The 13,353-nt window shown below is 42.6% G+C and overlaps 1 protein-coding gene across 4 annotated transcripts; it reads right to left on the bottom strand.

The window, feature by feature from the left end:
- Positions 1-1,650: 1,650 nt before the first annotated feature.
- On the bottom strand, positions 1,651-12,237 carry OSGIN1 (oxidative stress induced growth inhibitor 1). Of its 4 annotated transcripts, XM_054389889.1 has the most exons (7): positions 12,120-12,237; positions 11,195-11,482; positions 7,764-7,866; positions 5,566-5,702; positions 5,050-5,241; positions 4,635-4,726; positions 1,651-3,992 (listed from the first exon to the last, which is right to left on the bottom strand). In XM_054389889.1, the coding sequence occupies exons 3-7, from the start codon at positions 7,846-7,848 to the stop codon at positions 2,999-3,001; spliced, it is 1,500 nt and encodes a 499-aa protein (XP_054245864.1). In that variant the 5' UTR covers positions 7,849-7,866; positions 11,195-11,482; positions 12,120-12,237; the 3' UTR covers positions 1,651-2,998. The 4 variants fall into 4 exon arrangements, with proteins under 4 accessions (XP_054245864.1, XP_054245863.1, XP_054245866.1 ...); XM_054389888.1 differs by lacking the exon at positions 11,195-11,482; XM_054389891.1 differs by lacking the exons at positions 11,195-11,482; positions 12,120-12,237 and adding an exon at positions 11,159-11,169.
- Between the last annotated feature and the right edge of the window lie 1,116 nt (positions 12,238-13,353).

The raw sequence follows: 13,353 nt of genomic DNA, 5'->3' as shown, positions 1-13,353 counted from the left end.
AAGGACTTGCAGGGAACAGACAAATGACACACAGTGGTCTCACATTTTAAACAGCCAGTTAACTCACCAAGGTAACCTGGCTGGGCCCCACAGGCAGCAAAGAAATAGTAGTGAAAGTGTTGAGTATCTCACTTGACCAGCTGCATCACTCCCACCAGTGCTGTGTGGTGTGCAGAAGGCCCAGGAGAAAACTATTTTGTCTCCCCGTCCCATCACATGCTACGGGTCAAGGTTATGCCACAGGGGTGAATCCCACATGGGATGAGAGTCTGCGGAATGTTTTGGAATCATAGTAATTCAGATTTGCCTCCCTGGATACAAAGAATTGAATGACAACCTGGATTAGGACCATGCAGCCTTGCCCTGAGGACTCAATGAGTAAACCATCACCCTGGCTATTGAGATGCTCTGCTTTGACATGTCCCCAGGGCAGAAGGTAGGATATTTTCTAAGCATCAGTTGTGAAAAACCACTTCCCTTTCCAGTCCTACACAGGGCAGACAATCAGCTCATCCCTCTTGGGCTATTAAGAACATGGCTGCCTGTTCTCCACAGGCTGCTGCTCTAGTGAGAAGCTCCCCAGTGCAGGGCAAATTAGATGAGCATGAGGCAATATGGGAAACAGGAATGACTGGCATGAACACTGAGACTTTGATCTTAGCAATGACAAAAGCATTGCACTTGACACCCATCCTTTCCCCTTATTCCCAGCACACTTCAATGCCCCTTGAATTTTTAAGATACCCTTTGGCTTTTGTTCTCCACTTCACTTGCTTTTGATGTGGGAATTTGAGATCTAGCCAAACACAGGATTTTTAGAAAGATGAAGATCAATCATCAATTATTTTTCTTTCCAACAAAGGTCAGCCGCAGGAGAGGAACAATCCTGCTCTGCTTGGGAATTAAGCTCCTAAGAGGAGCATAAGGCAAGGTGAAAGGAGTATCAGCTCGTCCCTCCTGGGGAGTCCCATAACCATGTTAGATGATACAGAACTATAGTATCCATACTCAGGAATTCCAGTATTGCCAAGATAACAGATTCAGGGGAACAGCTACCACCTCTTTTATAGCAATGCTGCCAAAGAGAACCCTGGGGGCAGTGCCACTCCTCTGGTCAGTGAGCAATTACACAGAAAAACAAAAACCAATCCATGTCACGATCCTGAGCCCACAAAAACCTGAGGGCCCTCCGGTCTCAGCCTTCCGGGAAGAGCAAGGATTGGTGTTTTAACAGAGTGAGACAGAACCTTCTCAGGGCTGTACAATGAAAACAAACTGCAACAAGGATACGTAACTGCTTACTACTCCTGATTGGGATTTTCTAGGCAAGAAGACAGAAAGTAAAACAAAAGTCATCAAAGATCCTCTAGCCAAGAACAAGCTTGGCAAACATCTTGGTTTTCTACTGTAGTTTAGCACCACAAGAGACAAACACTGCCAAAGGGTTCTTCACCCTACTGGTGAGAGGAAAATGCACAAAAAGCAAATCCATAGTGAGATGTTCCTAAGGGGCAGAACAATGAAGGATTCAGCAGGCACAAAGCATACCTGAGTTCTTGCCAGAAGCTGGTGAACAGTTTGTTAGATCTTCTCTGTTTTTAACTCTGAATCTCTGACCCAAACAAACAGAGACTAATTTTGAAAGCACTTTATTGGAAAATTTCATACAAGAATAGTCAGTGACAAAAATATTCAAGCGTGATAGAGCAACCCCACAGAGAAGCTCCTATACACCTCACCATGAGGGAGATTTGTTTACAAACAGCCCACCTCCACATACTCAGCTTTCCAAATCAGGTATAGCACCTCGTACAGGCAGTTTCAGTGCAGCACAGGGAGCAGAGTCTGTCTTTACATCAAATAAGATTAGCTATGACTCTGTTTTTTTCCTGAGAGGTATGAAAGGCCCTGCTGAGAATGTTGTTGGTGACAGAAGGTATCATTCCCACCCACCCCAGCTCATTCAGAACACTGCCTGAAAGCCTGTAACAAAACATTTTGCAATAAAAATATTTTAGAAAATCAGTATAAAAAAAAATGCAATACATAGCATAGAAATATCAAAAGTGACTGTGCCGATTTCCCCTGTACACAAAGAGTATTCTTAAAAAAATAAAATCCAAAATCACATTACATTAGAAATTCAATATATAATATTGCATTTTACTGAAATAGTCTGTGCAGCAGAAGCCCCATACAGTATCTGGGCAGTTACAAGGCAGACCAGTAGCTCCCCATTAGTTCCTCTCTCTCTACAGCAGCTGCCAAGAATTTGGCTATTGCAGTTTTAGGAGTTAGAAAGCAGAAAGCTGCAAGAGGGCAAACCAAGGGTTTGTAAATCAGTACCATTCCTTCTCAAGAAGGAGAAAAGCAATTTTTTTAGCACGAGAGATTCCTGTGATATTGCATGTGACTTGTTGCTGGTGTCAGTGAGACGATAGAGTTTTGACTGTTTCTGTGTCAGTTTACTTGCAGAGTGCCACCACTCCATGGGCCAGAGATGGCCCATCTGTCAGTGATTTCTGTGATTTCAGCATCTGTCAGTGATTTCAGGTCAAATAAGAACACACAGCTGAGCCCCAGGGCCAAACCAACCCATGTCACTCACTTTGTTCCATGAAAAAACACTGTAAAGACGCTGGCAGACACAGGTTTGTCAGCCTTGAAAATAATTAACATTGATTGTTCCTCAATTCAACTTTCAGCAGCCTGGAAGGTGTCACATAGAAGTGCAATTTCTCCTGCTCCCTACTTCTCCAGACAAGATTCAAAGCCCCCTCAGCAATGCAGGAAAGGGGCTGAATGCCCAGGGACTGAAGGTACTGCTGTCTGTGAAGCCCACCTTGTGTTTTGATGACTCAGCTCAATAACTTAGCAACTCTCTGTAGACCCTTGGAGAATAGGAGGAATGGGCTTTACATTTGAGGATGTACAAATCAGATGACTTGCTTCTCTATGAACACAGCAGTAACCCATTCAGACAGCACAGGATTTGTTGTTAGGGGGGATTTTTGTTTGCTCTCTTTAACAGAGAGCTGGCAACAGCCAGAGCCCCTCCCTGAACAAAGCGCACAAAGTTATCTCCAGCCAGAGGTCCCAGAGCATAAAGCCCTTTCTCCTGAGTGCACTCATAGGTAAATGGGTCAACATCTATGGGATTCCTCTTTGGATTGACTGGTTGGCCATTGTCCACTGCCAAGTCAATGCCATTATTTGGCAGAAAGGAGAGGTTGGGGTTTGAGCCAGTTAGAACAAGAGCCATGGAAATCTTATAAACTTTCTGGCAGCCATTCTTGTCCTGAAAGATACATTTCTTGTCCTTGCCAAAGGATAGCACGTGGTGTTCAGGAAGGCTAACATAACACTCATAGAGCCCAGCACAAGCAGCTGTTTGTTCTTTCATCATCTGATGGACCTTGTGGTATTCAGGGTACATCATTTTGGGGAGCTGGTTAAAAATAAGACCTGGATCACTGACTCTCCTCCGAAAAACATGTATTATGGGAATATTGCAGTGGTGAGCAAAGAGAATTGCATCAGCAGCTGTCAGACCAGCACCTACAATCAAGACTGGATCTGATGTGATGCCAATGCTATTGTTCTTCACTGCTTCCTCTAGGGCAGACAACTGGTGATGGACATAGGAAAGGTTCTCTCCCTTCACTCCAAGCCAGGTAGGACTGTCATATGTTCCTGTAGCTAAGACCACATTCTCTGCATAGATGGAAAAGGGCTCTTTGTCACCTTTCACAGTTTTGAAAAACCCATCTACTTGGAAGACCTCTGCACTTTTCTCATTGAAGTTCCAGAGCGAGTCACTGTTGACCTCCAGGTCTTTCTGTGCATGGCTGGAGATGTTTTCTGCACTCACTTTCCGCACAGAGGTCACAACAGTTCCACATTTGAAATTCTTCTGCAGCCCTTTCTTCGTCACATAGTGTTGGTAATATTGGGCAATGTCTTCTGCTGTGGCTCTGTTGTTTCTGAGGCCTCTGAAATATAGCACAAAGGTCAAGCAGTGATTAAGTAAGAGGCTGGAATTTCTCCCCTCTTCCATTGAAAGCATTCTAGAGCCCTCTATCCTCGCACTGACAGAGAAGATTTATCCAGGTTCCCTGACCTCAGCAATGCTATTCCTAGTATACAGAGCTAACACTCACATTCCCAAGCTGTTTGAGCAGAGGCACCTTGCTCTAGGCACAAAGCCTATCCCTAAGAAGATGGTTGCTCCTTTATATATTTCTTTCATCTTGCTTCTATTTCATTTTTAACTGCTGAATGTTAAAGACTGTTACACATCTCAAGAGTAAAAGCACCTCAGAGACTGCACAGTACTTCTTATCAGGGACAGCAGCAGTAGACCCAGCAGTCAGGTGACCACATCTTTTCCAGAACTTATGGTCACTGTGATCCATCTCCCCAGAGGGTGTTGAGAAGGACACATTCCAAGCAGAGCTGCAACTTTACTCAAATCACTGAATGCAGAATGGACTTTTACTGGGGGGTGGGAGGGTGTCCTTTCTCTCACTAGAATCATCAATAACAGATAGGTAGTTACATTCAAGAAATCCACTCCACCCCAGGTTCCCAAATAACTTCTGGATGTCTGCAGATAATCACACCATAGATCTTACCTTCTTTTTTGCTTTAGCCAGTCTTTGAAGGGGAGGTCTGGGAGACCCATCCATTCACCTCTGCTCAGGGTAATCATAGAGCCCTCAATAGACTGGAATGAGAAACACAGTAAAATGACTTTCAGTTGTCCAAACATAAGAAGTGAAGTGCAATTTTATCATGTTTCTGTACTGCACAGAGCATGAAATCAATTATTTCCTCTGATCTGCTGTCATGGATGAAACCATCCTTGTTCTCCAACAAGAACAACAGACTGCCTCTCAAGCTCTTTTTCCTTTTAAACTTTCAGTTTTCTCTACATAAAAATCAAGTGTGGCTGATTGGTGTATTAGAGGAGCTTCTGCCTCTCCAGTCACCACATCTGGCCATCTTACAACATGCAAGATCAAAGCAGTTAGGCTTCAATTCACATACATGCCAGGCACCCCCAGGAGCATTTCTGCCAAGGACCAAGTGGGGAATGGCTCTGTTGGTCTCATGCCACCAAGTGAGGACAGATTCTGCTGTTCCACCAAAGTCTGTGTCTGGGCGCTGAAGAGTATCAAACAGAAGAGCCACAGGGCTGTGGGATCGTCCCTCCAAGCCTTCAGAGAGATACTCCAGATCCTAAAGAGAGGCAAGATGAGATGCTCAAAAGGCATGTCCCACTAGCAAGCAGACTGCTTGTTAATCCAGTATTTCCAGTCAGTGGTTTTGGTGTTCTGTGAAGCTCATCTACTGGCACACAGACCATGTTACTGCCCAAGAACTACTTCAAGGATCTTAGCAGCAATGCTGACATTTCATACAAGAGAGATCTGAACAGCTGAAAGTACTTTGCCCAAGGTTCATTCTTGTTTGTGTACTTTGAAAATTCAAGTGAGATTCTTGCTTATAGTATACCCCCAGGATGCTTTACTGTGGTGTTATACTGTTTCTCTTCACACAAACCTGGTCCAAAATGGAGACATCAGGTGTCTCTTCCAGTTTCCTCTGAAGAATGGGATGAGGATGAATAGAGTCTCTTTTGAAGTAAGGGACGTAGCCTGACAGCAAATATGAGAGACAGATTCCTGAAGGTCCATTCCCTAAAAAGACCCAACAGAGAAGAATTTATACTCCTGGAGAGTAGCTCTTTGAGGAACCTTTCTAATACATCCAGAACAATTCAAAGGATATGGCACAGGATACAGAATAAGACCAGAAACAAAAATTACTATTGAGGTGAAGGGGAAACAGCTCTGTTCTGTAAGAAATGCCAGTAGTAAGGGATATCTAACAATAGCTGTTTGGACTAACAGGTCTTGAGGACTCTTTCAAACAGGAGCTAGCCCTATCATGGTGCTACAGACAGTGTATTAAGGAAAAAGAATTCTCCCTTCAATGCCAAGACCACCCTCCAAAACACAAACTTTGACAAGATTGCTGCACAACTGAACTCTTCCTGCTGACTACCCGATAGCCAGAGGAAAAAAAAATGACAGATGTGATTCCAAAGCCTAGTTAGAGTAGCCTCTGGAAAGTTTTCACATAACTGTTCTCCAGCATGTTTAATATTTTACAGTGTCTACATAACTAGGTGTCAGCCTCTGGCTGCTCAGACTTTGCTGCTCACCAGCATGTGACTGACCACCACTACATCATGCAGTGATGATGCAGGGAAGGAGAGCTGAAGTGACACAGCAGCCTGTGTTGGCACAACGCCCCTGCTGCAAGCGTGAGAGGCTGGACCAAAAACTGCTGCTTTGAGATCTGAGATAGAGGGAGGCTCAGGCTGTAAAGCTGACACTGAGCTGAGCTATGTGAAGGGCAGGACAAGCCACAAGTCTGCTGTGCTGAGCAAGGACCAGCAGCTGCATGTCAGGGTCTGGAATATTCCACTTGCAGGAAAGTTATCTAAAACATCAACAGAAATTAAAAGCAAACTAAGCCACAGCTATAGTAAAAATTCAACTCTTCAGGTTACTCCTTTGCTTTAGGAAGTACAAGGAGGTACCTAAGCCAGACTTAATCACCTGAATGCAAAAGATTCAGCAACACAGCATTTACTCAGAACCACATCCAAGTTTGATATGGATGGACTGAAGCACAGCTGCCTCTGGGGCTTTCAAGTAGCTGGAATCTGTGTGCAGTGTCCAGCTGATCTGCTCCAGCCCAACAGCCTCCTCAGAGTACACATCTTCACACTGGTGTGCCTGAGGCTTTAGTGACATATCCACCCTGGATTCCTGTGTAGGTACACTAGGGACATACCAAAATATCTTCCCTGCTACTTAAAGGCTTGTACAACTGAGCAGTACAAATTCACCCGCAGATTAGAGCCTGCTGGCAGTGGTTTCCTTGTCAAGTTCACTGTTAGCAAGGATTAAGTATGACTTCTGCAGTCCATTAACTTTGAACTAGCTCTCTTGAGTGTTATAACTCACATGACAGATAAGGCAGGAATCTAGCTCTAACAAGGCATTTAAACACAGCCTTAGAGGAACAGGGGCCAACACCTGCACCCAAGCACAGCTCCAGAACAGTCAGAGGGGAAGGCATGACATCACTATTTTTGCTTTGCTCCAAGAATCACCTCATGTTACAAAGCTCCCCTCTTGGAAGAGAGACAAGGCCCTTAGTCCATGACCTATTTTCTAAATGGGTACAAACCCCACAGCTTTTTCCCATTAAACCTGTACAAAGAGCAGTGTAGCTGACCTGCATTTTCAAAGAATTCTGTGAAAAATTTCACAGCTTCAACAGTATCTGAAGCACTTTCCAAACACACACAAATCCACTTTCAATTCAAGCATTATAGATAATCACTTCATTGCACATTGATTATCTGTAGTGAGAGGGTTTCAAACCCTTCTAAATAGCCAACAGAGAAAACCCAGGCCCAGCTGAAGTGATGCCCAAAAGGTTACCAATTTTCCTGTGAAGAAGAGAGGTATGTGTTTCACTTTGTCAGCTCTTGGTTCTCTATTTCCCACAACTCTCAGTGGTCTTTTCTTTAGTACTGGAATTTGGCTGACAGTGAAAGGATGCAGAAGGAGCAGTCAGGGGATTTCTGGTTTGAGTAAGAACACATGGAACAAAAGCTGGAGACAGCGAGTCCAAAGCAACAACAGAAGAGAACACATGAATGCTGGCTAGAGAGAGCTTACCTATGATCACAACAGGCAGTGGGTCAAACCCACTCTTATGTGGGGGTCTGGTCCTTGATGCATACATCTTCCTGTCTGGAAGCATTTAGGTTCTGGAATCTACCTGTCAAAACAAATAAGTTTTGAATTATTAGCTTTTTTGGCAAAACCCCTCATGACTACAGCCTGCAGACCCAGGTTGATCTGAAGCATCAGCCTTGCATTGCAGACCATCACATTACAGTTCCACACTCCAGAAAGGCCTACTTATCTTTTCTTCCCTTGCCCCAAAACCAAAAGGATGATTCCCTGATTACACACCAGAAAAAAAGGGAGAGCAGCCTTATCTTTCTCTTCCATACATGAATTCCAGTCCCTCCAGAACAGCTGGCAAGTTTGGTAACCCTGGACTGTAACTGCAGCATTGCAGTTTGCTAATGAGATCATCACTTCTGCCCCCACTGTGTAGAAAATTGCCATAATTATTGTGAACACTTTTTGTTTTTAAAAGCAACTTGGGCATTTACTGCTTAAGTAAAGGAAACTTCACTCCACACTTCTGTCCAAAGGCTGGAAATCTGGCTGTATTTTCAAATATGCACCATTCCATAATTTGGGGTTGGGTTTTGTTTGGGTTTTTGTTTGTTTTGATTTCGTTCACTCATTTGTTGGGGGGGGTTTTGTTGGGTTTTTTTGAGGTTGTGTTTTATTTTTCTGAGAAGTGTCTGTTTAGTTCCTGAACTTACTTTCTTATTTTCTGAAAAATTAAGAGAGTTCTAGGTCTGAAAAAGTAAATAACAAATCTTTAGACAAAATATACCACCATTATCTTGGAGACTGAGGTGTCGCTAGAGTGGAGTCTACAAAACTAATCTAAGAAGATAGCAAATCAAAGCTTTTTGCCATTCCTGCAGGAATGTCAAATAATTACTTTTTTAGTTTTCCAGGGAATGTAACTATACTGTGGCTAATCTAGAAAAGTTATTTTTACCACAATAAACATTCAGGTTTTGAAATTCAGCATAAGCTTTTAAGTTATTCTACAGAGAATGCAGTCTTTTATAAAAAAAAAAAATATTCTCAGGTTGGATAGCTAAGTAAAAATCCACTGAGTGGCATGACTTTGTCCGGCAGGACATGGTCTCCAAACCCTTTTCAGGTGCAGAAAGATCTTAGGCAAGCAGTGAACACTTCCAGAAGGTCTGGCACATCACTGCCTTTGACACAAATATTGCAGCAAATATCATCCTACAAATGTAATGCTCTGCTTTAAGCCTGACATTTACATCAGCAGCAATTACAGTAATGCAGTAAGACTCTGGCAATTGAATGAGCAGCCAGAAAACTAGAGGTGAGTTTAGGATGTGCAGAATCTCAAGTTTTAGGAGGAGCCTTTTAAGTGAATTTGCCTGCAAGGATGTGTGATTATCATGCACATCAATACACAGCCATTGCTGGGCTAGACAGAGCTATTCCAAGAGGACTGGGTTCATCCAAGTAAAGGGGCACAAAATAAGGCTACAAATTGAATTTAAAACTAGCAGCTTTGTCCACATTTTTGGATCACAGTTTAGTAACACTTAGTAGTTGCCTTTTACTACTTAACTAAGCATTAGCCCAAGACTTGTGCATTTTGCCTATTAGGGCAATAACTACTTAAGACATAGTAGTTGTTTTCTCATTTAAGTAATTTGAAGCATCTAGGTTTGAAGAGAGTTTGATTTCAAAGAAACTTAGGTTCACAGTTTAATTGAGACTCAAAAGGTAGAGGCACACACTATAGAAATGAATGCTTCAGTGTGTTGTGTCCATAGTGAGTCATGTATTAACCTCTTAAAGCATATTTAACCCAGCCCTGGCAGCTGCAGAAGTACAGCCTAACTGCCCAAGTATTTCCCTAGCTTTTTGGGTAGATTCTACCACATGAACCAAAACCTGTATCATCTTCAGCAGATTGTTGTGTAAGTTTACCCCTAAAATTCCCTACCACAAAGTTCCCCCTGCAATTGGTAGAATTTAGCACTAATGCCTGGGATGGCTGAAGACACCAAAAGAACAGGATGCTGGTGCAACCACTAAGGCATTCCCTTCAAACTAGCTAAACCACAGTACCTGATCTGAAGGTTAGCAGAGGTTTCTTCTCCATGTTAGCAACTAAATCCCTTTCCAAGCCTGCTGCACAGGAAGACAATTTCTTACTGATATTTCCTAACACAGAGTGCACGTTTTATTTATGTGAAGCTACTGGGAGTCTGGAGGAAGGAAGCAAGTTCTCTGGGAGTGATCTTCCAGGTTTCTGCTCAACAGCACTCTGCAGCAGCCATGCACAGAAAGACTGTATGCACTGTGTAGACAGTGGTAACCCAGCAACATCCGTGGGGTTTTTGATGGAAACAAGTACTGCTGAACCAACCCAATACTGCACATGGCAACGGTTCCAGGAGAGCATTGCAGCCAGCATATAAATAACAAGCTTGCGAGCCCCTTTGTAGGCCTTGGGCACAAAGACATGCCATTTAGTGCCAGCATATTTCTGGGGCAGCCTGAAGGGGACAAAAAAAAGGCACCAGACTGTAGAAGTTAGCCTGGCAGTCCTGCTTGCTTTAGAGGAAGGTTGCCCTGGCTTCTGGCCATGGCACTATGCCACACTACGCCACCCTGATAGAGATCAAAGTCAGCATCTGCGGGCTCAGCGATAACACTCTTCTCATTTCACCCTCCTCTACTTGTTCTGTATCTTCTGCCACATGAAAAAAAAAAAAAAAAGGAGCAGTTGCTGGAATTGAACCAAACTTTAATGGCTAGAGCTGCACAGTTGCTAGTCTGATGAAGCTACTAGACCCTGGCTCATACAAGACCATTTTTAACCAAGGATTTATTCAGGATCCAAGTTCACAAAACTCCATAATGACCATCTTAGTGCTACACACACTTTGTTACCTGAAGTTTTGACACTGGACAATTCTGTCAACACATTAGCTATCAGAGATACTTTTGTTTATCCAACACATCTCTAGAAATGGGAGAAGCCTCTTCCACATCCTCTAGCTGCCATCTCTATAATTCATAGTTAATTCTTCTTTTTAAATAGAAAGTGAACCAGATGCTGAACCTGTTTATAGCTATTCTCATCCTGTAGGCTAAGGGTTTGACTTCCAGGGGTAGAACTGAGCTCAGAGCATCTCAGGCATTTAACTTTCAGGCCAAATATTCACTTTCCCTGCCATCTGACATAAACGTGGATTGTTTTATAATCAGGGGACCACATACACCTCAATAACCTGAACAGGTAATACAGTATAGCAGCTGCAGGGGCTATTGGAAAGCACACAAGACATTGAAGTTCATTGCAAATCTATACAGAATTAGCAGCAAGAAAAAGCCTGAGCTAGCAAGAAACCCAAGACTGCTCTTACTCTTCTTTTACGTAGAGCAGGCTGCTGGGCACTCACACAGGCAACATGGTGACACTGGTCCCCATTTGGCTCCTGCTTTAGGCTTCCTACTTTAAATGGGTGTCTCTTTCCTCCTCTTCATTTGGGAGCAAGCTTCACAATTTATCTCCTTACTGCTTCCAAGGCATTTCAGTATCTTTGGTGTTACATAATTGTTCTGGCTTGGAGAAGCACCCAACCCATTCTGGGCCAAGCTCCACATACTTTCCCAACACAGCCTTAAGTCTGGAGGGACTGTAACTCACAAAGTCAGTAGTGTGGGCCCTGCTGTGTTTCAGGCTGAAACTGAAACAGGTTTTAAGTGAGTAAAAGGAAAAGCAAAGATGCATTCAGCAAGAAAATTCCACTAAATGATCTTTAGCAGAAACAAAAAGCCAAGTTACATCAGCCATATGCAAGTAGCTCTCTCTCTATAACATCAACAAGACTTCGACTGAAATAAGGACCTCAGCTGTGGCCTGTACAGCACGTGGGGAGAGTTCAAGAGGACAGGGCAGTCATCATATAAGCAGTAGAAGAGTCTGAAAGAACTACCATGACATTCGGGTTTAAACAAGAACAATTCTAACAAATACAACTGCCTTTTTCATCTTTATTTTATTCTTCAACTCACCTATTTTTCCACCAGTTTAAAAAATTAAATTCATTAGTGGGTTTAGAAACAGAGATTTTAATAGTTCTGACACATTATACTATCCTACACATTTCAGAAGTTTGGTTCTCCCTTCTCCTAGCTTGCATTATAACTCTTACGTGCCACACCAGCTACACTACACACACAATTAAAGTATGTAGGAAAAAACCCCTCCAACTTTATGGTACATAACAGTAATACCTTTCTAGAAACACCTCTGTGCTATTCAGAAAGCAATGTTACACTGTGCCAGACAGAGGTCTCTGCACATACTTAGAGCCTTCTTACCTTTAGCAGCAGGTCTGATAAGAAGTGGGATCTTTAGGAAAATGCCTGTCCAGTCAGGAAAGCCAACCAAACCACAAGCCTTTAATTCTGCCTCTGCTCTAAGACTGCTGTTTAAATATAGTAGGCTACCAGCACTGAGAGGAGGAGCTGAAAGGAATGGAGGTGGAGCAAGGAAAATACTTATAAGCATGAGTCAGCAGGAATATTTCCTTTCCCAGCTTGTGAATGAATGACGTAGTGATCTTCCCTAGCAATCTTCAGCTGACATGACTAGGGTTGAAAGCAAGCTTATAGAAGCCATGCACAGTAGAAGCCCTGCTCTGAATAAATATCTTCTTTTATAAAACCTGATCCTTCACAAAATGCAATGCTTCCTGTGGCAGAAATCAGTTATTCCTTTGTATTTAAAAGAAGAGCTGCTAGTTATAATTACAGGTGGGAATAAAAGTGATAGGATTGTACTCTGTGCTTGCTTTAAAACTCCCTGGCTACAAAAGGCCAAGAAAATGAGATCACTTTCCTCTTTCTTTGGACAGTTTGTGGTATTAGTTTCACGTCATTATTATTATATCATGGATATAGTGGGTCTAAAAATTTAGACTTCAGTTTCTATTTTTTCTTCTGTGATATAAGTGTTACAAACCTGTTGCACAGTAGCAGTAAAATGAGTCAGACCATGTCTTGTAAAACTTACAACATACCAGGACTTTCATCCAAGGTATCTTACTCAACTCAGTGCAATAATCAATCAAGCTTACTAAATTTAAAGTGTCCTTACCAAATGAAATAAATTTGTGCCAAAGTGTTCATTTCAAGTAATAAGTGCAAAATATTTTTATCTCTGAGGCCATCTATTTTGAAAGGACCATCTCGAGGGAATCAGGAGGACTGCTGATACCCAGTTGAGATGCATAATTTGAAGCATGTGATATAAAAGATAAAAAGAGTTCATGAGAAGGAATTCTATACTCTCACAACCCACATCAAAGTAGGATACTTCATAACCTATTTTAATTCTGCCAGAAGAAGTTGTTCTAATAAAATATGAAGCCATTGTTTGACTTAAAATTCAACTAACAGTGCTTTCTCTGGAAATCTGTCTCAGTAAATACTTATCAGACTGAGGGGTGGGAGGGGTTAAGGTCTCTTTTGAGTTGTCTGGGCTTTTATCCAGCATGCACAGAGCTCTTAAATAACTCATACTGATTTTTTTTTTGACAGGGGCAAAGGCTTT

Source organism: Indicator indicator, chromosome 19 (genome assembly GCF_027791375.1).
Source record: "Indicator indicator isolate 239-I01 chromosome 19, UM_Iind_1.1, whole genome shotgun sequence".
NCBI lineage: Eukaryota > Metazoa > Chordata > Aves > Piciformes > Indicatoridae > Indicator > Indicator indicator.
Note: the sequence above shows the minus strand (reverse complement) of the source record. Positions and strands in the feature narration are given on the sequence as shown.